General features: G+C 38.3%; 1 protein-coding gene across 1 annotated transcript in view; it reads right to left on the reverse strand.

The window, feature by feature from the left end:
- LOC114657964 (transient receptor potential cation channel subfamily V member 5-like) overlaps positions 1-25,494 on the reverse strand; it is a 101,142-nt gene extending 75,648 nt beyond the window's left edge. The window contains exons 1-4 of the mRNA XM_051932217.1: positions 25,429-25,494; positions 15,093-15,153; positions 14,917-14,994; positions 277-430 (exon numbers count right to left, since the gene is read on the reverse strand). Of these exons, the coding sequence (XP_051788177.1) occupies positions 277-430; positions 14,917-14,994; positions 15,093-15,153; positions 25,429-25,494 (359 nt within the window). The remainder of the gene's footprint in view (positions 1-276; positions 431-14,916; positions 14,995-15,092; positions 15,154-25,428) is intronic.
- Between the last annotated feature and the right edge of the window lie 463 nt (positions 25,495-25,957).

Below are 25,957 nucleotides of genomic sequence, written 5' to 3' on the forward strand. Positions count from 1 at the left end.
GAAAAAGAATAAACTCCTAGTATTATTATTCCTATTTAATGGATCTACTTTATGCTTAATCTGGCCGCTGCCCATATTGTTACATTCCATAAAATAAGCCATGCACATTGAGGAACATATGCTAAAAGAAATCAAAAATCTTCATGTTCTCATTTGTAAGAGCTTCTTCAAAAAAGCTAATCATTATTCAATATCCCTCTACTTTAGAATTGTATGTTTTTTACACTGCACAATGCAAATAATCAGAATGAAAAAGGTAATTAGTTTAGTCCTTACCTGCGAAGCTGTTGGAGGTGAGCTTCATCAACTACTTCTTGCCAGTCTTTCTTGTGGTGATAACTATATAAAAGTTCACTCCACCATTCTCTTATTAATCGGTTAGCACGTAAAAATAGAGGTGGTTTTGTTTTGGTTAAATCCGCACTGGACACTGTTAAAACAAAGAATACATTTAATATACAATATGAAAATAAAAGATCAAACCTGACATAAGTCACTTGAAAAATAGCTGAAAGGGTATAGTTTGCATACAATAATTGCTTTCAAACTGTAGCAATTAGCAAAATTAAATATAATGCGACTCTAGTTCCTGTATATTGCTTTCAATAATTGATGCAAATAAAACTTTTAGATTAAATAAAGTTTAGTGATGAACACTACTTCAGTGATATAATGTGATTTAGATATCTCATTCACAACATAACATTCTGAAATCCTCTTAATCCAGTTTAGGGTCTCAGGTGGCAGAGGTCTGTCCCAGATTCAATTCAGCTCCGTTTAATCTTAATAGAGCACTACTCTCTTGTTTGCTGATGACATTGTGATCTGTAACAATACTAGGGAGCAGGTTGAGGAGACCCTGGAGAGATGGAGATATGGTCTGGGCAGGAGAGGAATGAAAGCCAGTAGGAACAAGACAGAATACATGTGTGTAAATGAGAGGGATGTCAGTGGAATGGTGAGGATGCAAGGAGTAGAGTTGGCGAAGGTGGATGAGTTTAAATACTTGGGATCAACAGTACAGAGTAATGGGGATTGTGGAAGAGAGGTGAAACACAGTGCAGGTAGGGTGGAATGGGTGGAGAACAGTGTCAGGAGTAGTTTGTGACAGACGTATTTCAGCATGAGTGAAAGGTTAGGATTGGCATTTGCCATAGAATACCAGAATTGGCAGGTCCAACACTGGTGCCCTGTGCTTTTCACAGATGAGAGCAGGTTCACTCTGACCACATGTGACAGACGTGAAAGGGTCTGGAGAAGCCATGGAGAAAGTTTTTAAATAAAAACATCAGCTAACAAATACAGCAAAGGCCAAATTATACTTTCCATGCACTGCATTTTCCACAGAAAATGAAGTTTTACATCTTTTCTTTAGAAGAGTAGTACTAAATACAGTATCTCATATTTTAATATTTCAAATATCCTTGGGCACTGTCTATTCATGCATTAACTACTGCTTAATCTATTTAGGAATCACAGAGATCCTTCTGCCCTGCCTATGATGTGCATATTGATTTATTACTACATTCACAATGAAGTGTCAACTTTTTTTTTCATCTTCTTTTCTAATTTGAAAAATCCCAGTAGTGTCAAGCCAGTTAAATTTGTCTTAACCATTTGTCTTCATTATGGTTCAGAAAAGAAATATAGGATAGAAAGATCGTTTTACATAAACAACTGAATTTTTCAATAATTTAAGACATCCATTTAATGCACTGAACAGCAAAACCTAATTATTACAAAAGAACAACAAAAAATATTTAAACGATTAGCCATGTATATATACTGCTCAAAAAAGTAAAGGAACAATTTTTAATCAGAGTACACTACTAGTGGTAGTACACTACAGTCACATAAAGATTGTAGCAGAGAATGCAGTTATCTATCTGCTTATCCGCAGGGATTATTCTCACCTGGAGAAAGCTGGTAGCACTAAGAGGATTATGGGTTTTTTTTTTTTTTTTGTTCTTTTTTTCCAGATACCATCCAGCCATTCCTATTAAGCAGTAAACTCAGAGATGGATAATCTCTTTGCAGACCACAGTTTGTAAGGCTCAAGGACTGTGTTTCTAGCGTGGTTGTGAGCAACACTTGAGTACCACGAGGAACAGTCCTGTCTTCTTTTCTCTTCGCTATGTACACCTCAGACTATAACACCAGATCTTATCATTTGCAGAAATTTCTCTAATGATTCTGCACTAATGGTAAGGGGGATGCAACACAGTATAGGAGTCACGTGGAAAACTTGGCTTCATGGTGCAGAAAAAATGGTCTACAACTTAACATCAGCAAAACCATGGAACTGGTTATTGACTTTTGGCACACAAAAGAACCTCTATACCTTCTTAAGTAGCAGAGGGTTATTAATTAGTTTCAGCTGCTTTGGTGTTAATGAAATTAACAAAAAATGCACTAGAGAGGCAACAATGAGACGACCCACAAAACAGGAATGGTTTAACAGGTAGAGGCCACTGACATTTTTTCCCTCCTCATCTTTTCTGACTGTTTTTTCACTAGTTTTGCATTTGGCTAAGGTCAGTGTCACTACTTGTTGCATGAGGCGATACCTGGACCCTACAGAGGTTGCACAGGTAGTTCTACTTCTTCATAGATGTCATTGTGAGAAGGTTTGCTGTGTCTCCCAGCACAGTCACAAAGGCATGGAGGAGATTCCAGGATACAGGTAGTTACTCTATGAGAGCTGGACAGGGCTGTAGAAGGTCTTTAACCCATCAGCAGGACCGGTATCTGCTCCTTTGGGCAAGGAGGAACAGGATGAGCACTGCCAGATTTCTACAAAATGACCTGCAGCAGGCCACTGGTGTGAATGTCTCTGACCAAACAATCAGAAACAGACTTCATGTCCTCTGGTGGGCCCAGTGCTCACTGCCCAGCACCGTGGAGCTCAACTGGCATTTGCCATAGAATAGCAGAATTAGTAGGTCCACCACTGGTGCCCTGTGCTTTTCACAGATCAGAGCAGGTTCATTCTGACCACATGTGACAGATGTGAAAGGGTCTGGAGAAGCCATGGAGAAGGTTATGCTGCCCGTAACATCGTTCAGCATGACCTGTTTGGTGGTAGGTCAGTGATGGTCTGATATATATCCATAGAGGGACGCACAGACCTCTACAGGCTAGACAACGGCACCATGACTGCCATTAGGTATCGGGATAAACTCCTTGGACCCACTGTCAGACCCCATGCTGCTGCTGTGGGTCCTGGGTTCCTTCTGGTGCACAACAATGCTCAGCCTCTTGTCTTGAGAGTATGCAGGCAGTTCCTGGAGGATAAAGGAATTGATACCACTGACTGGCCCCCACACTCGCCTGACATAAATCCAATAGAACGTCTCTGGGAGATTATGTTTCAGTCCATCCGACGCTGCCAGGTTGCAGCTCAGACTGTCCAGGAGCTCAGTGATGCCCTGGTCCAGATCTGGGAGGAGATCCCCCACGACACCATTTGTTGTCTCATTAGGAGCTTGCCCCGACATTATCAGGCATGCATACAAGCATGTGGGGGCCATACAAACTACTGAGTACAATTTTGAGTTGTTCCAATGAAATTTCGGCAAAACGAACTACCCTGCCACATAATTTTTTTCACTTTGATTTTTGGGGTGTCTTTGAATTCAGCCCTCTGTAGGTTGATAATTTTCATTTCCATCAAAAAGATGTGGCATCCTTTCGTTCCTAACGCATTACCTAGTCCATATCAGTATAGATATCCAGCATGATTTTTTTTCCCACTTTTCAACACTTTTCAAAGTGTTCCTTTAATTTCTTTGAGCAGTTTACATAGATTTGTTTCTATTGACAGACAATGAAAATAGATGAATGAATCAGACTAGAGTCCCATTTCTCAATGGCGGACAGTTAGGGTGACCCTCATGCTTTTCTCACTAGATTCATTCGCTTCTGTGTTGATTCTTTGAATCTTCTTGGGAATACTTTGATGCTTTAAGTACACAGAAAGGAAGAAAAAATGTGCGCCTGCCGACACAATGAGACCGTTATACATTCAGCCACTTGAAAACTTCTGACCACCACCTGAGCTGTTACAACTGCATAAATTCAGCAAGTATGAGTATGAGCTTAGGAGTTAAATCATTTTAAGGTATTTGTACAAAGAACACTTGGTGAGTTAAGTTTTGAATGAATTGTAATAAATTGTATTCTTCACTATGCTAATCACGGTAGGTGCGTTTACATGCACCTCAGTAAACCGAAATCCACCAGTAATCACCACTGTAATCAACAAAAACCTGTTTTTTAAAAAGTAATTAAAGCCCTTATTCTGGTTAGAGAAACCAGGTTATTGGCCTCTTTAAAAAAATGGTTAACATTGGCAAATTTATCCACCAATAACCTCACAATATTACCGTGTTAACCCATAACTGTGTTACTGTTAAGGCTTTTGTAGCTAAACATGTCTGTTGCACTCTGTCAGCCTACACATGTATTTGCTTCGCATATGCTTTCAGCAGCCAAGGATATACTCTAAACGTTATTAAAATAAATTTAAAGAGACAATCGTTTAGGTCATTGCATTGTTCCTTCTCCAGGCTGAAATAACCTGTCTCAATATTTCAAAAATCGCCAAATATATGTCAATGAGCTGGACATACAGTACTAAACTCAGCATAACAATTTGGAAAGCAGCACGGTAACATGTTGAAACAACGTGTGTTACATAGTCCGATTACTTTTTAAAGTAACGAGCAACTTAATGCAATACTTAACATATCGAAATAAAAATGCATATGTTATTATTGTTCCAGAAGCACTGTGTGTAAGGCTAGATACACTTGTCGGTTCCTTTGCAGGGCTCAATCTCACAATCAAGTAGAAAAGAGAATGCTGCTCGCGTTTTTCCAGTCTGGTTTCCGCACTGGTCATAGTACAGAAACGGCACTAATGCGGGTTGTAAATGACATTCTGATATCCTCTGATGAAGGAAACTCCACTGTAATTATGTTGTTAGACTTAAGTGCAGCATTTGACACCATCGACCATTCTATTTCACTGCACAGGCTAGAAAATGATGTTGGGGTTACAGGCACTGTGCTCGCTTGGTTTAGTTCTTATTTATCAAATCAATTCCAGAAATGTGCTGACAGTACTCCATCATTATACACAGAACTGAGATATGGTGTCCCGCAGGGCTCAGTACTGGGACCTTTACTATTCTCAATTTACATGCTTCCACTGGGATCTATCATTAGGAAATATAACGTTAATTTTCACTCGTATGCAGATGACACCCAGTTCATTTAGATCCCTTTCAATTAGATTTTCCCTTTCATTTACATCAAATGAAGTTTATCCGATGTTGTCTTTAATTAGTTGTGTTAGTGAATTAAAGGAGTGGATGGATGAGAACTACTTGTCTTTAAACACAGATAAAACAGAGATGTTAATTGTTGGAGGGAATGACGCTGATCACAACAATATTCTGTCATTAATTAACTCAGTTGGAATCACCATTAATTTTACGGAATCAGCCCGCAATCTAGGAGTTATCTTTGACTCTAGCATGTCATTTTAAACCCACATTACCAAAGTTGTCCAAATCATGTTTCTTCCATTTTAAAAATGTTGGGAAATTAAGGTACTTTCTAAATAAACAGTGTTCACTGGAAGTTCAAACTATTCTTTATACAGCCTCCAGTTAATCCAAAATGCTGCTGCAAGAGTTTGTTTGGGAGTTTTTTCTTGTCTGGGGCCCCGCCTGATACGGTTCACTTTCCTGAGACAGCATGTAGTGTGGATGTCATGGATTGCAGTGAGCTGTGTGCCCGTGATCTGCTGTGCTGTATTCACCACACGCTGCAGAGCTCTGCACTCCTGAACTGAGCAGTTGCTGTACCAGGAGGTGATGCATCTTGTCAGGATGGATTCCACAGTACACCTCTAGAATCTGCACAGGGTTGAGGGGGACATCTGGGCCTTACTCAGTCTCCTGAGGAATTAGAGGCTTGTTGGGCTTTCTTGACTATTGCCGCAGTGTGACTTGCCCATTTAAGGTCATCAGTGAGGATGACTCCGAGGAACCTAAAGCTGCTGACCAGCTCCACAGCCTCGCCACCGATGTAGATGGGGCTGTGCTCTGTTGCCTGTTTGTGGAAATCCACAATCATCTCCTTAGTTTTGCTAACGTTGAGGGTGAGGTTGTTGTTCTGACACCCTCTTCCAGGAGTCTGACCTCCTCCCTGTAGGCCGTCTCATCATCCTCGCTGATCAGACCTATTACAGTGGTATCATCAGCAAACTTGAGGATGGTGTGAGACCTGTACTTAGCTACGCAGTCATGGGTGTAGAGAGAGTAAAGAAGGGGGCTCAGCACGTTGACCTGTGGGGTGCTTTTCACAGTAGTCCACAAACAGTAGCCTGGCATAACAGTTCTTGTTCTCCAGATAAGACAGGGTGGTGTGAAGTGTTATGGAGATGGCATCCTCAGTGGACCTGTTGCAACGGTAGGCAAACTGGAGGGGATCCAGACTGTCAGGGATGATGTCCTTGATGTGTTCTAGCAACAGCCTCTCAAAGCACTTCATGGCCATGTAACCAAGGATTTTTAAACATGTATTTTTAAGAAACCAGGTTTCTGCCTTAACCGAATCATTTACGTTAACTCAGATATGTGGGTGGCCACTATACTTCAAGGTTGGGATAACCTGTTTGTATAAATACTTTAATATAAATGTAATGAGGCAGTACTTTTCTCGTTGGTCAAAAAAAAAGAAACACATTTCTGTTATTAAGATTTACGGATATTGCATCACATTGAGAGTGCAAAGCCTTGTTCTATATTACCAAACAATTTCAACCAATATCTCACCGGTGCATTTATGGCAATGCATCAATCTATTCATTGAATACTCTTGCACATTTAAACAATGGATTGATATTGGGTGCTAAAACACAGCTTAAATGTAAATTTACATGCATGTATATGTATAAAAGCATTGTTGTTTAACCATTTATTGTATTATATCTTTTGCTGCAAAAATATGTGGTTAATTTAATGCATTCTTATGGGAATTCTTTGCAGGGCTTTTGTTTCATCTTTATCAGTATCATCAATGCAAAACTGGTTTAAAATTGCAATAACTGTGAAGTGACACAGTCAGAAACACCTAAAATACATCAAGATTAAAAAGTTATTTTATTATACATAATGCTTTTACTTGAGTTACTTGAGCTGCCAACTTGCCAGTGAAGAATTTTAATGTGCTCAGAGGTTTCTTGTTAAAATAATTTATCAGACCAGTAGAACATTTATTAAAATGGTTTGCACTTTTACTATTAGTTTGTTAAAAAATGAAATAGTTACAGAACCCATACTGAATAAAATTAATACATATTTTATTGGTTTGTGATTCTCTCAATGTGTCCATCAGTAGACCTTCTTTAAAGAAATTAAAAGTGTATCATAATGTTCTTGAAAGGGAAGTTCAAGCTCAATGACACATTGACTTATTACAGCATTGACTAAGGCCCATCTCATTGTTTCAAAACGTTGTCTGTTGTTTGAATTTTAAAAAAATATCAATATCAGAAACATTTTATCCTTATGTTCCTTCATATGCATAAAACTATCTATAACCAATTAGCCTTATTTTTAACAGTGAATTCTCAAATTAGGGTGATAGCTACTGATTATTTTCCTATCTAGTTATTTCAAACATTATGTTAAATATATTAATTTTCTCTAATATGAAAATAATTTGTTTCTTGTATTTTATAGTAAAACTGCTGCAAAACGTATTTGGTTAAAAGAAAACACAGAGCATAGCCTGCTAACTCAAATGTTTAGGGGAACCCCACTAAAGGCTGATAAATTTCTTATTCCAAGAATATAAAAAACAAATAAAAATGAAGAGCAGAGTCATAATGAAAATGCATCTATTTCAATAAACAGTTTTCTTGGTTGTGTCTTTGAATATAAAATAATTGTCAGCATATTGACAAGATCTTGCCTTCAACTGTCTATGTTTCCAGCTTCAAAAAATATGTGTCACAACTACACAAAATTGCGTTTGCATGAATAGCTAGACAAGAAATAAAGTATCTTTTGTATTCCATGGTAGAACAGCCCTCCTTGGTATATTCTAATTTCTAAAATACTAAAGAATCTCCCCCATTAAATGAATATAAATTATTTAAATAAACTAAGATAAAAATAGATCAGAATTGGACTGTAAATGTCATTTTAACTTTTAATGCAAGTTACACAGTTGTAATTAAACTCCAAAATAAAAGTATAGCAATAATACTAAAATGTAATATAGTTTAGTTGAATACGTACTTCATTTAATCTGATGTGTATTTTAGACAATCAAGCTTTCTGGAACCAGAGGTCATTAGCTGGTGGCCAGGGAGCAGTCCTGGATCAGGACACAGTTCATTGCAGGGCGACACTGACACATACACATGCACACCAACTTATTCACTCATTGGGCCATCAATATAATAACTTAATAACAATATTAACTTTGGTATAAGTTCATCATAGACCATAATAATAATGTTATAAGTCAAGAGTCCTCAAAGAGCAAGAAAGTTTTTAGTTACAGTAAATGGTAAGGCAACATTTCAAAAGACATGGGGTTATTAATCCTTATCTACAAAAATGGATAAATGAGGCAGAGTTATAAAGTTTTGGCTAAAATGTATATCTGGAGTGAAAATATGTGCAATGAATGCCAGTTTCTAAGGCAAACAATACATATGCCCTTTGCCATGCACAGAGAAGAAAACAGGAACAGAATTTATTAAAAGCCCAAAATGGTTGCATATTGTACTGGCTGACATTTTTACTTTGGCACTTTATGAGTCTGTGCACTGTTAAGCACTGGTGTCCCTTCCTGAGCACAATGCTGCTGGCATAGATTCCAATGGTAAAAAACGATTTAAGAAAACTGAGGATTGATATGTGTTTGCATGCAGATCATAGACGATACTTTTGTCCTTACATTTGGAAATATCTCATTACCAAATCGAGTTAGTTTCCCGAAATCAATGACTATTATTGAGTAAAGAGCAACTTTTTCGTGGGTTGTCTGAAACCTGTCTTAATCGATCACTTTATGAGCAAATACAAAGTAGTATATACTTAGTCAACGCGCATAATTACATAGTTTCTAGGATGAACGAACAATAAATGACATCAGAAATAGTCAAAAAACACGTTTTTCAAAAGAAAGCGTTTTCGTCAGTGTCCTTGTTTAGGGCAGACTTAAATTTCAAAAATCAGAAAAACAACAGTGGCATGAGACCGTGAAGAGAATACGCCTGCACATCACAACTGTGATCACGAAGGACTTAACGTGCTACTTTAGTTTCGGTGGATTTCGGGACATCTTTTTGAATTAACGATTTACCTTAATATTGACATTAAGACGTTCTTGCTTTAGGGGGCTTCAGGGAAATTCACCCTGTTTACTTCTAAATCGCATTAAGTTAAACCACCCACCTGCTTTACCAAGTGCAGAAAAATACAAACAACCCTAAATACATTGACAACGAGCAATTTAACTAAGAAAAATAATGATCGCATTATTTGGGCACATTTGTGTCCTAGTAATACACAGAAAAGAGCTGAGGATTTGAAGTCGCTGTGACATTAAAGAGTTTATGCTAATATAGGGCTGCCGCCTGCCAGTCGTCTTCATTTTCCCGGACATCCTAATTTTTAACGCGCCATGGGCTATCCAGGAGAAATTTATAAAATTTTGAAAATGTTTGGAATTTTGGCTCCTAAAATTTGAAAATCTCCATATCCTTATCATTGGTATAAACTGAAAGCCGTACACCAACCAGCATTTGCGGAAGTAGTGCGCACACTTTTTCCCCAGAATCTTCACTTCCATTCCGGTAGTAAATAATTACGCAGATATTGACGAGAATAGTCAATATCGGTCCAGCTTGGCTTTTCCACTTCATCTTTTGAATTCAGGTTTCTTTTTCTTGGCAAGTAGATAGTTCATTATAAACGTGGTTCCTTTCCTTAATTATTGGTAATCCTAATTCAACGTAACTAAGTGAATTCATTCAAAATCGAAATTTCTATTTCACGTTTTCTGTGTGAGATTTCATTTTCGATTCTTCTTTTAGCAGCTTGGTTAAACAAGACATTTCATACATCCAGGTACAGTCCGTCGTATTTAAGTGCGAGTAAGTACTGCTTTATAATATTTTAATGGAAAATATTGTTATTACCAACCGTTGTTCCAAAATGGATTTATAATTGTCAATGAACTAATCAACTATTAAAGTTTCAGTTTTAAAAAATCACACATTTATTCTGTCATTTAAATGCAATATCTTTTTAGTTATCGGTGGATCAAGTAATAAGTCACTTCTTCAAGCAATTTTATAATATTTTCATAATTCTTTCATTTACATAAATCCAGAAATATCAATTATGCCGAAATGAAAGTGCAACTTCACAGAATACTTGAACAAGAAATATGCTTGTTTTCGAAAGGGCAGAACAAATTCAGTTAAAGGGCTAATCCTCACAAGACTCAATTTCATTAGCATGCTATGTAAAGATATCCTTATTCAAGAACCCAGATTTACTGAGAAAAATAGCTTCAGTGAAAAAATATAAAAGACTGTTGATAAATACAAATAAACTAAATTGAAAAGAGTAAAATTATTATTATTTTACTAGGAGTTAATTTACAATGTGTATCATTTTTTACATGTTTATGACAACTATCCAAATAAGAATGGAAGGAATGAAATCTGTTCATTTAAGAGGCTTGACATATTCAAAATATTTAATGGGTCATTAGTTTTTCAGTGACTGTTACTCTGGTCATCATATAGTGATAAACTGCTACTAAATGTTTATATCATTTAAAAAAAAAAAAAAAAAACATAAGACAGTATAAATGCGTATTATGGCATCATAGGGAAAACGTGGATCTCTATAATTCTAAAATGATACTTCTCGAATTCGAAATCTAGTATCCAGCAAATCTGACTCATAAGAATGTCATTTGTAGGCATCAAAACATATAGTAGTGACTTGTTAAATTAAAACGTTAACTGTTAAAACAGATTATCATTCCCAGGTTCATGTCGAAAACAGTATATATACCAGACATAAATTAAAGCTAGTGTTTATAGGGAGCAGCCGAAAGAAGAAGTTTATAGCAGCATATACTATTTACAATAATTACACTTTTTTAAAAGAATGCGCGTTCTTTGTCTTTCGCATTTAAACAATGGCTAGAGTTGATACAATATTCCATTTACAAAGCACATAATGACTGAAATCTTAACTTACTTGTCTGTAACGCGGCCGAAATATTTCGAACAGCAGGTGAATAGTGCGTGTAAATGCTTTCGTTTTTTTATACCTTTATACCTTCACGCCTGTCGCATCTGTCACTTTGTTTGATGATTTAATAACTCCCTTTTGATAGATTTAAAGTCGTTTTGGGGAAATTTGCATTTCGTTACAGTGACTAAGCGCTATGAAAGAGTAAGACGTCCCACAGTCAAAAACTTTTCAGCCTATCTGCTGGGAGGGGTGGTGCTGCTCACGCTGCTAATTTTCAACAGCGAGATTAAAACGACACGGTGAAGCCGCATGGATGATTTATTTCTGTAAGGATGCACTGCTGTGCCGCGCGTGAATAATAAAAGACACAAATAATCCCTCCATAACATAAAACGGACGGCTAGTAGGCCTACCCTTTTCTATTATCGTGACGCAAATCGGATTTTCATTTTTAACATTAGGCACCCAAAGGGGACATTACCATTAGGGACCTATAGGCAACTATGCTCCATCCCACTAACGTTAAGGTCAGTATATGTGATAGGTCAGTCTAATAATTTAAACTATAAAAATTAAGCAACCGGGGCGCCTCCCCCACGGAGCCCAACACTAGAATAGATAGGAACTGCCTTCCGTGCCGTCCGTTTAGTACCCGATTTTCCAAGAATACATCCATCATGCTTGTATATGTGTGTTTGTCCAGTTCAGCATGGCGGCAGCTGGATCCAGTATATGTGGTAGAACATCTCAAAGACGAGCGTCTTGTGTTTCTTTGCTGCTCAAAACCGGACACTGACGACTGAGCGATTGTCTCTGAGCGCGCCTTGTGAGTGACGGTCTGTTTTTCGGAGACTGATTCCAGTCTTTACCCCGACTGAGTAAAGATGAGCTACGGTTTAAAAATTTTTGAGGTGAAAATTAGTGGATTTTAAAAACAGTAACAAAAGTAGGCAATTTCGCAAACCACTTACAAATTGGGCCATCAGTCGAAAAAGCTATTTTTCCATCATGGATTACGGGAAGCAGATGTCAAAACCGGGGTATTTGGCCTCAAGTTTGAAACAGGTTGACGACGTAACGCTATTCCAACATGTAAAACTCTCACAGCTCTGATAAGGTCAGTTTGGATGTATTTAGTTAACATGTGCATCTTTCGACTGGGATGCAATCGCAGTAACTATACAGGCATTAGTACTTGAAAACTCAAAACTGTTCTCTTGCCTGCACTTTGAACCCGGGTCACTATAAGAATGAAGCCATAGCGCAAACCCCATCCCCACCCATCGTGCCAAGCGCAAATCACTCGTCACTTGTACATTCCGTGACAGTCAACCATTACCACAACGCTAGAATGTGGAAGTGTATTTTTATATGTAGCTGATTATTTTTCTTTAAGTAGTAAATTAATAAAAATATATGCGTTTCGCTTTCATTTATATTTAAAATAAACAGTATGGTACATTGCAGTATGTATCATTTGAATAAATATGCAATGCCATTTATGCAAAATCGGATGGCATTTATTTTTGGATCAGAATTATTCTGACATCTGTGCCATTGGACTGATCAGTGGTAAGTTATGTATTGCACATTACAATGCCAATCATGAGACATTTTCAATGGGATTGCACATCATTATTCTTCATCAAATGAGGAGGACCTTATTAGTAAATTGGCATTTATCTGGTAATACACGATAAGGACAAAGGCATCGTATCGCTCTGTATTTTTTAAACGTTTCACTTTTTTTAACGTTGTCTACCCTATCCTAAACTTTTCTTTTATTTAAATGTAATTATTTTCGGTGTCACAGAACAGTCAAAGAATTCAAAATGTTTAATTTTACGTTTGTTATTTAGATTAATTTCTCCTGACTTTGTTACTCTTCTCCCGACTTGTTACTCTTCCTATCAATCTACAATCGGATTGGATACAGCGGACGCGGTGCCTGTTTCAGCGAAATCTACCTGAATGACGCTCGATTTTTCTGTGAAAATGACCACTAACTCAGAAACATTTTTCTCGAAGTCGTATAACCAGAAAAGAACACCGTAGGGGTCATGAAGGAAAATATGAGAAAGAGCCTGAAAAACAATCAAGTGGGTGCGATTTCCCTCACCGATTTTTCTATTTGCGAAACAAACTGGACTAAAACAAAAGAATTATCAGCATATGTGCGCTTTCATTTCGATTACAGAGAAACAAGCATTATTGTATTTGCAGAAACTCTGTTGACAATTTCACGATTAATGGATTTGGTAAACCTACTCGTTTTGGAATGTGTGCCTTTATATAAATAATGCCGTTGATTGCCGATGGTTACAATAAAAACGTGTGTGCAAAGGATGAAAAACTTCACGCTGTCCCTCTGCGCCACATTTACTTGGGAAATTTTAATCGCAATCGTCTGTATACTTCTGAGGGCGGAAGCAACAGAAGCAGATGACAATATTTTCATAGTACTACACTTGGGCAAAGTGGTACGCAGGGGCCCCTCTTTGACAGCAGACCAGAAACATTGTAGACCCCAATGCTCCTGGGATCCTCAGGCAGTGCCCAAACATTAAGACTCCTCGACTTGCCTATATTATCACAGAGTTCTCAATTAGTTCTGCAGGAACATTAAATGCTATATTTAACCAAGAGCCATAGTCCCCACTGGATTCTTATATTTGTCTGCCTCATTACCAATGCATTCTTTAAAAGAGAAAAGCTGGTAATAAAGATCATCAAAGATTGAGTCAGGAAATCTGTTGACTTTGTGGATATTATATTTTGCATAAAGTATAGATAGTGTATAAAGAATTCTGTGTTGTTACTGACAAACTGGCACACACCATACCCTATAGCAAAATACACATAGGCTACATCTGGGCAGATTGTTCCAAGCCAGATCCTAATTTGTTGGCCTAGATGTGTTTGTAGTACAGTAATCGGGACAAGTCTGTTTGGAATAACTGCCTGTCGCTGATCGGAGACATTCAGGCCAGAAGTGGCAGCCGATCACTCACCAAAGCTGATCGTGTAGTGAAAAACTCAGATCTCCATTAAAATCAGATTCCTCTGGACCATGCCAGAATCATATATTTTACACTTGAAGCCAGAATTGTGCTATTTCCATAGCACTTGACTTAAATCCCTAGTCAATCCGCGGCAGCTGTGGGAGCCAATGATTTGAATGCTGAAGTCACCATGTCGGAATCTATAGCCTCTTGTACACTTTAAATCAGAATCTCCCTGCTTCTTTTTGTTGATCATTTACTGCATTAATATATACTTTAATATAATCCCATACTTGCAAACTGATTAATAATTTGTAAAAAATACTGCAGAAAAGCAAATTACATGGCTTAATTTGGAAAGAAAGTTTTAAAAAATGCTTTAATAAGCAGCCAGTAAAGCTAGTCACAAGTGTACTCCAGTTACAAGGTATATTTATTTAATATATAGAAGGAAGGCAAAGGAAAAGAAATTTTGAAAATAATCATAAGAATTAATCAATGAGACTTAAATAGTCAATATATGCAGCAACTGCTTTGTATCAGAAATGCTTACATTGCTCTAAATAGTAGGTATAACTACTCCTTATTTTTAGATTTTGCTCTCTCTCTTGCCACCTTCACTGTCAGGTGCCATCTCTTCAATTTCCTTGTCAGATGAATTTTTTGTTGGGGCGTTCATTATGACTGCATCTATGAAAAATAAACAGGTTAATCAGGAAAATTAAGTTACAACAAACCTCACCCATTTGTTATCCAAAATATATCTAAGTATCTTGTGTTCCACCTACTGACATCCTTCAGAGTCAAAAGCTTGAAAGCCTCTTTGTGATGATCTCCACTCCAGTTCACCTATAGGTGAGTTTTAAAATGATTCACCACAAAGTTTCTTTGGTGGTCATACCTCAAATAACTTTCAAATATGGCAACAATCAAGAGAATTAAATTTAAATGACTAAATGCCAAAGTGTTGTAGGTAAATAATGTCAGATAATAACAGGTCTGTGACATTATAACTAAGTCATTAACCAGTAAAGAAATTCAGCAAAACAAAACTCTTTCCTTTGCCTTGTGCATTGTATTGCATGTCAAATGCTACATCATAAAACATGTCCATTAACAAATTTGTTGCTTCAAGTGCATTTAATGTATCGATATATTTAGTGACCACTCATTTAGGAACACCTACCTTGTTGGTACATCCACTGTTTCAAACTCAGAGAATTAAACCTGTTCAGTGTCGAACAGAGGAGACTGCATGGGGAACTAAGTCAGGTCTTTAAAATTCTCAAAGGCATTGATAAAGTACGGGTACAGAATTCTTTCAAATTAACAGCGAGTCATGTGTTCAGACACCAGACAGAAAGTACTTCTTTTCACAAAAGAATTGTGGGAAGCTGGAACAAACTACTGAGCCACATAGTTGAAGCAGATACCTTGACAATCTTTAAGAAGGATCAGGTATTTGGACAACTTAGCTATTAGTTAAACAAACAAGAGACAAATGGACTGAATGGTCTCCTCTCATTTGTCAAATTTCTTATATTCTTATGTCGATATTCAGATTGAATATTTTAACTGAGGGCGGCACGGTGGCACAGTGGGTAGCGCTGCTGCCTCACAGTTGGGAGACCTGGGGACCTGGGTTCGCTTCCCGGGTCCTCCCTGCGTGGAGTTTGCATGTTCTCCCTGTGTCTGCATGGGTTTCCTCCGGGCGCTCCGGTTTCCTCCCACAGACATGCAGGTTAGGTGAATTGGCGATTCTAAATTGGCCCTAGTGTGTGCTTGGTGTGTGGGTGTGTTTGTGTGTGTCCTGCGGTGGGTTGGCACCCTGCGCGGGATTGGTTCCTGCCTTAAGCCCTGTGTTGGCTGGGATTGGCTCCAGCAGACCCCCGTGACCCTGTGTTCAGATTCAGCGGGTTGGAAAATGGATGGATGGATGGAAATTTTAACTGAATCTCTCTCCTGAGTAACAGGTAATAGTTTGCCAGCTGAAGAGTGAGGATTCAACATGCTGCAGTGGTTATGGTGGTGATAGTATGTTAGGTGCTGGAGGCATTAAGGTTGTAGTTTTTCCTACAGCACCTTTCCTGCCATGGGACACTCATCCCCTCCACTCTCAGTATAGGCATTAACCTTTTACTTCCTCTAATAAAATAAGCACAAATAAACACAATTTAAAACTATAAGTGAATTCAATAAATATCAAAATAGTTCAAGTGACAGGTTTATACACTGTCAGCAAATTCTGTGGGGCAGCTAATATCTGTGTATCGTTCAATTCTTAGTAAAGGAATGCCCAGAAATATCAGAAGTTTCTCTTGAAATTCTCAAGAAACAGAGTGTTTGTTAATTACTTTGGATTGAGTTACACTAACTAATGAAGCACAAGTCTGGCATTTAATATAATAAATTTTTGTGTCTTTATGGAGTCATATAAATACAATTTATTATAAACAATAGATAAATACAATGCAACTCATCAAAGCTTTCATTTAAACAGGAATACAAATGAGCTTTGTAATGTGCAATAAAACCCCACAAACCCCCAAGAACTAGTGAAATGATAATAAAACAAAAGCAAAATCTATAAACAAATGGTGCAACAATAATACATGGCAAATCAATCTAACAATATCATGAAAAATGTAAAGAAAAACATGACAAGCCCCATTGTATCTACAAAACAAAAGTTAAAATTAGTTAAAATACCTTCACCCTTAAAAATTCATATATACAAAAATACTTTTTTAAAAAAAAAAAAATAACTTAAAACCTACCACACAAAAGTGAACATCTGAGGAACATATATTTTACTTCCTCACTGCAACACCCAGTTAGCCGTTAGTCTCCTCAAACATGTGGCTTGAGACCTTTATCAGGCCAGTTTATACAGGTGGGTGAATTAGTCTGTTAAAGAGATAACACCTACATTACTCACACACCACGGGTTACTATTTGGGCCATCCATCCATATGTATCAGCCCTATACTAGTACTAGACATTAGATTATGAAATTAACATTCTGGTATTTGTCATTTTTTTCTAAAGTAAATAATTTACAGAAATAAACAGTTTTTTACATTTGTAGAAACATTTAAAATTATTACCTTTATGAAAAATAAAAGATTACGCATTTATGTCTGAAGCAAGGATTTATTGCTAGGCACACATAAATGCACTGCACCCTACTGCAGCTCCTAAGATGTGTGTGTGCTCATTGCATTGAGCAGGCTGGTTTTATAAGTTTACACATAAGTCATCACTTATCTCTTAACAAGTATCATTTCTCTTAAACAACAAAATGATCTTAAAATATAGGCATAGGCAGCTTTGCTAGTACAAACCATAGAAGGAGACTTAAGAGTCTTAACATTGTTGCTGCATTATTTGTCAAAAAGTCAATATACAAGCTAAGGCAATAGATAAAAATAAGCAAAGATGGGCTAAAAGCAGTTATAAGCTAATCCAAATATGGGTTCAAATAAAATATAAGTCAAGGCTACTGCATGATTAGAAAAACAATTTAACACCTTAGTACTCATCCTTCAAGATTTTAACACCCCAGAACCTCAGCAGCTCTTACACATTTTCGTATATTTTGAATGATCTCCCTCTTTTTCTATCTGCAAATAAACCATTAAAGTTGCCCTGGGAAGCTTCAAGTGGGCTTCATTAAATGCACCTGTTAAAAATATTTCAAAAACAAAACATACTTATTGTTTTGTAAATTGAATAAAAAAGTCAAATTACCCAAAAGGCATTGCACTGCCTACTTTATTAGAAAACCTGCATTGTAGTTATATATCATTGGTATATATAACGTGGTATATTTAAACGGTTAAGGCCCATTTTATAGTCCATCTGTTGCCATACACAATTTGTGTTGGCTATTCTACAGAACTTCTTTAATGGACCATTTCAGACTATAGACCAGTTCTTTAACTATTACATTTTAAATAAAAGGTTATATTACATAAAAACACATTACACATCACTTTGTAATTTTACAAACTTTGACATAAAACATAAAGTCAGTGTTACTGTTATTCAAAACAATCATTCTGCACAATCTATTTGAGTATGCTTTTCATCTCTAACATTGTGCTGATTTTGATAGCAGAGACAGTCAACAATCACATGACATACCTTTAGTATGAAGTACCCAAACACTGAAAGACCAGGATGATCTCAAGATGATATCACCAGACATTTCCTGACACGTTTTTGCCTTTTGTATCTTGTCTATTGACATGTAAGTAGGCCAGCAGGCACAGACAACATCCTTCACCCATGAAACTGGCACTAGCTCCTCTACGGGTGTCTCCAAAAATTCTGCTGTATAAAACATTGTATAATATGAAAGATATTGACAGAGAAATATTGTCAGATATGTGGATTATTTTATTCCGTGTATATTTTGTTTAAAATCATGGCAAAAAACATGACAATTTACTTAAAAATACATTGTCAAAATCTACTATATCATACACATTAATATTACAGCTCTGAGGAAATCTTACATTTACATATGCCAATAATCAATTGTTCTTTTTATTAACACCAGATATTTCAGTACTAAAAATGTAAATAATTTCATAGACTAAAAACCCTTTTAAAGAACCTTGCTGAAACTTTTAACTAATACCCATCTTTATAAGAGCTTTTTCATGTACATGCCAACACTGTTATAAAGGCCTAAAACCATTAATTATTCAAACTAGAGTCGGAGTAAAGTGGTTGACAGAAGACATATCTGTATCTTAACTGAAATGTAAAACTGGAATGCTGACAAATATATTTGATAAAAGAAGTAAAGCACATTTTGTAATACACTTATCTATTTTGACACTTTTGAGCTCCTGGGATAGTTGTGACACAAAGCAGACCCTCAAAATGATGGAGTCAAGTGTATAATCATAAAATGTTTTTAAAGATCCAATCTCAAGATAAAATAAGTAAACTTCATTGTCTTCAATATGTTTTGCCCCCAGCCAATGCTTTTACAAAGTTGTCACCTTTTGAGACTTTTATGCACAACTTTGTGGTGTACCACTTTACACTGTACCACTGTTCCTTTAACTTACTGTAGTAGATTAACCATCACAAAGCTTCTTTTGCATGCAGCTTTCTAATGTTTTTAATGGTAGAAGCATTATTGGTGATTCCTAAAATCTGCAGTACAATTATGACATGACATGAAACATTAGCTATTGGATCACGTTTTTAGTTTGACCTTAAAAATTCTAAAAAGGAAATCCAGATATGTTGTCAAGAATATCATGAAATTTGGTGTCAATGCTTACACGAACCAGACCATGTTATGCTATACACCATAAACTCTGGGGCCATAAAGTTGGACAAAATGTTCCACAAAAGAAACAAGAACCAGTAAGGACTTTGAGTGGTCACACATTAAAACATATAGAGGAGGGTTGACAAGAATTGAAACTGAAACTGCAAGTAACACAAAATGATTGCATACCAGAATGCTTACAGTGTTATAAAGAACAATAAAGCTTGTGTATACAAAAAGCTGGTGTAGTTCTGTTGCCTTCCACCTACTTCTTTTTTTAACTGATCTAATTGGTTTACGAGCAAATTGACATGAAATGTAGTCCTTGTGTGAAAGTAAATTTTAAGATAATTTTATAACCATTTACACTAGTAAACAAGTTTTGAGGGAAACACTGGTCCACAGATCTAATAATCATCGCATAACTCCAAGACAAATTTCCATCCATCCATTATCCAACCCGCTGAATCCGAACACAGGGTCACGGGGGTCTGCTGGAGCCAATCCCAGCCAACACAGGGCACAAGGCAGGACCAAGACAAATTTAATGCATGTAATCACATGGAAAGCATAAAACCATGCCTATTCCTGTATCAGCAAGAGGTGATGTATTCAAATGCTGTTCTTCATCAAATATTATTGATGGAGTCATCGGTTCTAGGGTGGAGCAGTTCTTTTTGGAGAAGTCATTGGACATATACTCAACACTGCACGTATTTATCACATGATAAATAACCCACGTGACTCTTAATTCCTTTATTGTATGCACTGGCACATGCATCACAAACAACTGAACTAATTTTAAGGAATACTGTAGCTCCTTTCATCTAACCAAGAAACCAGGCTGTAGGATGTTCACTTGCATTAATTTCTTTAATTACTCATCCAATGATGTGGGTTTAGGTATTCAACTGTGTTCCACAATTATAAAAGGTTTCTTATGAATTCCTTGCAGCAATCCTAGAAAGGGAAAGCTGCATACTGGTATTCTTGTACAATGGAATGCCATTAAATTCAGATATAGGGATAAAGTACGTCTTCCTGAAAGTTGATATAGTATTTGGCCATGTGTTTCAGCTATGGAGTTTAGTATACCAAAACAGAAGTAAGACATTCCCCTGTTTTCTCAGTTGTGTAGCATCTGTTGTCATACGCGTGTGCTTGGGGAGTGTAATTTACCACTGAGATATGAGGGGGCACTTTGTAATAACATTCTCTCTTCTCCTTCCCCTCCGGCAGAATGGAAGATTGACACTTCTCCCACTGTGACATCAGTTCCCGGGTCAAACCACCTGGACCTGCCTCTTCCTCCCAGAATTCATCATAAGAGGAAATAACGCTATCTTGGGCAGACTGACTGATTTCAAGGACGTCTCAGTTTTGAGCATCACCACGTGCTTTATTTTTATGCATTTTGCATAACCTTAATATACAGGGTTTACCTCCAGGTGCCCCAGACCATTTATTTTGTGCTCTTGTCTCCTTTACAGTGGCGCAGTTGGCAGGATTTCTGTGGAAAAATTCAAACAGTGAGTAAGGCACAAGATGTAGCAAAATTCATGCAGAGGATGATGGTGGACATCCAAGCCTTAAAACTCCTGGTGAGGCAAGAACAAACCCAAATCGCCAAAGCAAAGGTACGTGGACACACTTGTGCGGTTCTCCAATGGGACCTATCTATGGGACTGTCCCAAGTATTGTTACCCTTGCACACTGATAACGATTTTGAAACTTATTTCTTAATTTTCAAGCGCACAGCTGCATGTTAGTACTTGGACTGCGCAAAGTGGGCACCTTTCCTGTAGCAACCGGCAGAGTGCGCCAGTTACAATATGGAAGTAGCTGGTGATTACGATAAACTCAAGGCCAAGGTGCTGCTGAGACAGGGCTTGTCATGAGTGGACCTTCAACCCTGGAAAGCCTGCATGTACTCAGGGCTATGAAATCTGGAGCCATGTGGGTCATTGGTTAAAGCCTGAAAGCAACTCCTCTCAAGACATCACAGAGCTTGTTACCTGTGACTTCCTCATACAAGTCCTCCAGAAAATCTTGCCTATATTGTCCAGAGGCAAAAATACTAAACTATTGATGTCCTAATTTCAGCCATCAAGTGACACCACACTGCTTCTCAAGTTGAGAAAGCAGAAGGTGAGCGACTCAAGTCTCAGCAAGGACGGGTTGCTACACAGGAGCCCTCCTGGTGTGACAACGACCCCAAGGTGTGGCCAGAGGGGAAGCCATATACATCACCCAACTGTTACAATGGAGAAATGTATTGTTGTTTTGTGCACCCTTTGTCTTTTCTGTGAGATGTGGTGGTGGTTGTAAACGTGTTTAAGGTGTCAACATTTACTGATTCCAGCAGTGTTTCTATCATAGCTCGCTGATATATACTTCTGTAACAATGGGAGTCCAGATCGACCAGTCTGACCTGTATCCATGGGGAAACCCAGTGGTATCAGTCCACCCGATGTATTATAACTTATAATGGCTTCACAGAAAAGATCTGAGTGGTTGTTAAGCACAGCCCTCCCATCCCTGTAATTCTCAGGTGAGACTGGTCGGACAATAACAGCTGAAGTATCCTTCCCACTTTTAAGAAAGCACTGGGCCTTGTCATTGACAGGGAAAATCCATCAGAGGTTGTGACCACACCACATTCACACCCAACTATTGATGTAGCCACTCAGTCAGAGGGGAGTGATGATCCGCTGCGGCTGCCTGATGATATAAATCAGGTGGAAGACATGGTGTTGCAATGCATTGCTTCCCCCGCTGAATTATCACGTGATCCCCTTACCCAATTACATTTTCAGTTTAGACAGAGGCCTGCTTCATTCAAATGAGATCAATGGAACAATGATTCCTTGATGTTTTCATTAAATGTGGTTGTTCTGACAGATGGCCAATGCACAAATCATCCCATGCATCAGGGGCCTCACTTTGTCTTGAAAAATGATTTACTATATTGGGTATCTGATCTTGAGGGTGAGGTGCGGACATTGCTGTTAGTCCCACGGACTTTCCATCAACATCCTTTTTGGTGCCTACAGGTACCAAGAAGACCTTTCAGAGAATTAAACTCCATTTCTATTGGCTGGGAATCAATGAGGAGGTCCATTTCTTTTGTGTTTCATGTCCGGAATGTCAATTGCAACAGATTCCCCAGCGGGACCATGCTCCTCTTGTCCCGATTCTGCTAATTGATGTTCCTTTTGAGCGACTGGGGTCGATATTGTCGGACCCCTAGATCCCTTTGCTAGAGGCCACAAGTATATCTTAATCATTGTGGATGATGCTACCTGATACCCTGAGGTCATCCCCTTGAGAGGGGCTACATCGGAGTCTATTGCATGGGAACTTGTTTGGGTCTTTGCACGAGTGGGCATTCCAAAAGAATTCCTAATGGATCAGGGAACACCATTCACCTTGGAAATGTTCATAGAGGTTACCAAATTACTCTACATTAAGCACTTAAAAATCTCTGTATACCATTCTGAAATGGATGGCTTAGTAGAGCACTTTAACCAGATGGTCAAACAAATGCTACGTAAGGTGGTCAGTGAGGATGGAAGAAACTGACATCAGTTAATTCCCCTCATCCTGTTTGCGTACCAGGAGGTCCCACAAGCTTCCATGGGTTTATTCCCCTTTTGAGTTACTTTATGGACAACAACCCCATGGATATTTTAAAGGAGAGCTGGGAAGAGGAGGCCAATCCTCCCACAAATATTTTGGAATATATTGCACAGTTACAAGATAGATTTGGCAAAATTAGACCTTTTCTAAAAGAGAACATTGAGCATCTTCAATCAGCTCAGTCTCGTTATGACGACTGTGGTGCGACTCCTTAAGAGTTTCGCCCCGGGGACTGTGTTATGGTGCTCATTCCCACTACCCATTCCAAATTATTGGCCAATTGGCAAGGCTCCTACAAGATTAAGGAGTGCAAAGGTTTGGTTGACTATTTGGTGAAACAACCCAATAGGCAACTGGCTAATCAGGTGTACCATGTGAACTTATTAAAACCTTTGAGGGAGGGGGAAGCCAAGCCTTACTCCTCCCAACCTCACTCCTTCTTTGCATTCCACCAGCTGAATCGCGGCAATAATTTGACTCCCTAGCAATGACGAGAGCTCTAAGCAGTTTTCTTGTCATTCCTGGAAGTTGTTAATGAGCAACCTAGAAGAACCTCTGTCATTGAGCATGACATTGTAATGAAACTGAGCATTGTTATCAGAGAACGGCCATATCACCTCCCAGAAGCCAAATTAGTGGTGGTTTAATTGGATATCAGATGAATGCTCGATCTGGGTGTTATTGAGGAGAGTTTTAGCCCTTGGTATAGCCCCATCGTTCTGGATCCAAAGACAAATGGGAGCTGGCACTATCTCATGCAGCGAGTAGACAAACTCCTCAAGCGATTGGGAAAAGGACAATACTCTTGACCACTCTTGACATGACGAAAGGGTATTGGAAAATTCCTTTAACGGCATCCATAAAGGAAAAAAATATGTTTAGTACCCTGAATGGTCATTGGCAGTATATGGTTCTCTCATTTGGTTTGCACGGGGCACCCGCAGCATTCCAGTGTCTGATGGACAGAATGCTCCAGCCCCACCAGGCCTTTAGCGCTGCCTTCCTGGATGACATCGTCATTTATTCTGGTACATGGGAAGACCATATACAACAAGTACATGCGGTGTTACTAACACGTAGTAAAGCCAGCCTAAGGATTAAGGCAAAAAATGTTTCTTTGGTTTATCTGAGGCAAAATATTTGGGCTACTTGGCTGGTAGAGGCATTGTATGTCCCCAATGTTCCAAAGTTAATGCCATACTTAACTGGCCCTGTCAAAAAACCAAGAGGCAAATCCAGGCTTCTTAGGTTTCGGCAGGGTATTATCATCAGTTCGTACCCCAGTTCTCCAAGAGGGCTGCCCCTTTAATGAATTTGACAAGGAAAAGGGCTTCTAATTCGGTGGTGTGGAATGGAAAGCCAGAAGTCACATTTTGTGACCTGAAAAAGGCCCTTACTTCAACACCTGTAATAACCCCTGATTTTTCATTTCCTTTCATTTTGCAGACCAATGCTTCAGACACAGGCTTGGATACTGTGCTGAGCCAAAGCATCAATGGGGTTGAACACCCCATGTCTTTTGCATAACCTCAATATACAGGGTTTGCCTTTGGGTGCCCCAGACCCTTTATCTTGTGCTCTTGTCTCTTTTACATTGTTAATTTTAAGAAGAATCTGCAACTTTTGCAAGGCTCGATTGAGTGGTATAAAGAATTGACAAGAGCAGTAAATAGCAACCATTGAAATTCCAAACTCAATAGCCCAGGCAACTCAAGAATTCTTAAGAGCCTAATTAGGATTCTCCTCTATAAATTCTTCACCATTATCGCCTGACCCACTCTACACAGCTTCATGGTCTACACACTTTAATGCATTACAATTGTGCTCAGAGACATTTAAATTAACCACATTGTCAGACACCTCAGTCTCATTAATAAAAGAACACATGCAGGTTTTTCGGGGTTGAAGGTCCACTCATGACAAGCCCTACTCTGTTCATCCCATATCTCAGCAGCACCTTGGCCTTGAGTTTATCGTAATCACCGGCTACTTCCGTATTGTAACAGGCGCACTCTGCCAGTTGCCACAGGAAAGGTGCTCACTTTGCGCAGTCCAAGTACTACCATGAAGCTGTGCGATTGAAAATTTAAAAAAAATGTTTCAATATCGTTATCAGTGTGCAAGGGTAACAATACCTGGGACAGTCCCATAGATAGGTCCCATTGGAGAACTGCACAAGTGTGTCCATGTACCTCTGCTTTCACGATTTGGGTCTGTTCTTGCTCCACCAGGACTTTTAAGGCTTGGATGTCCGCCATCATCCTCTGCATGAATTCTGCCACGTCTTGTGCCTCGCTTTGCAGTAAAGGGGGGGGGGGGGTCACGTCCTGGGGGTTCATTGCCTATTGGTTGCATATTTTCCTGGTGGGTTTTCTCGGTGTGCTGCGGTTTCCTTCCAAAGACATGCAGGTTAGCGGATTTGGTAATGCAAAATTTATGCTACTGGTATATGTGTGTGCTCATATTGACCATGTAATGAGCTGGCACCTCATCCAGGGATTGTTCCTGTGTTGTGCACGATGCTTGCTAGGACAGGCGTTACCCTGGATGGAATAATTAAACATGTATAATGAAGATTTTTCAATGTTCCTTAAAATTTCTGAACACTCAGTGTTCTATGTTTATAACTAGTTTTACTATCACAAAAAACATTTATTGTGTGCTGATTGGTTATGTGAGGAAAGAAAACGAAGGGATAGGAACTGGGGTTTGGTATGTTTA

The sequence above is a fragment of the Erpetoichthys calabaricus genome, chromosome 9, assembly GCF_900747795.2.
Source record: "Erpetoichthys calabaricus chromosome 9, fErpCal1.3, whole genome shotgun sequence".
In the NCBI taxonomy this organism is placed as follows: Eukaryota; Metazoa; Chordata; class Cladistia; order Polypteriformes; family Polypteridae; genus Erpetoichthys; species Erpetoichthys calabaricus.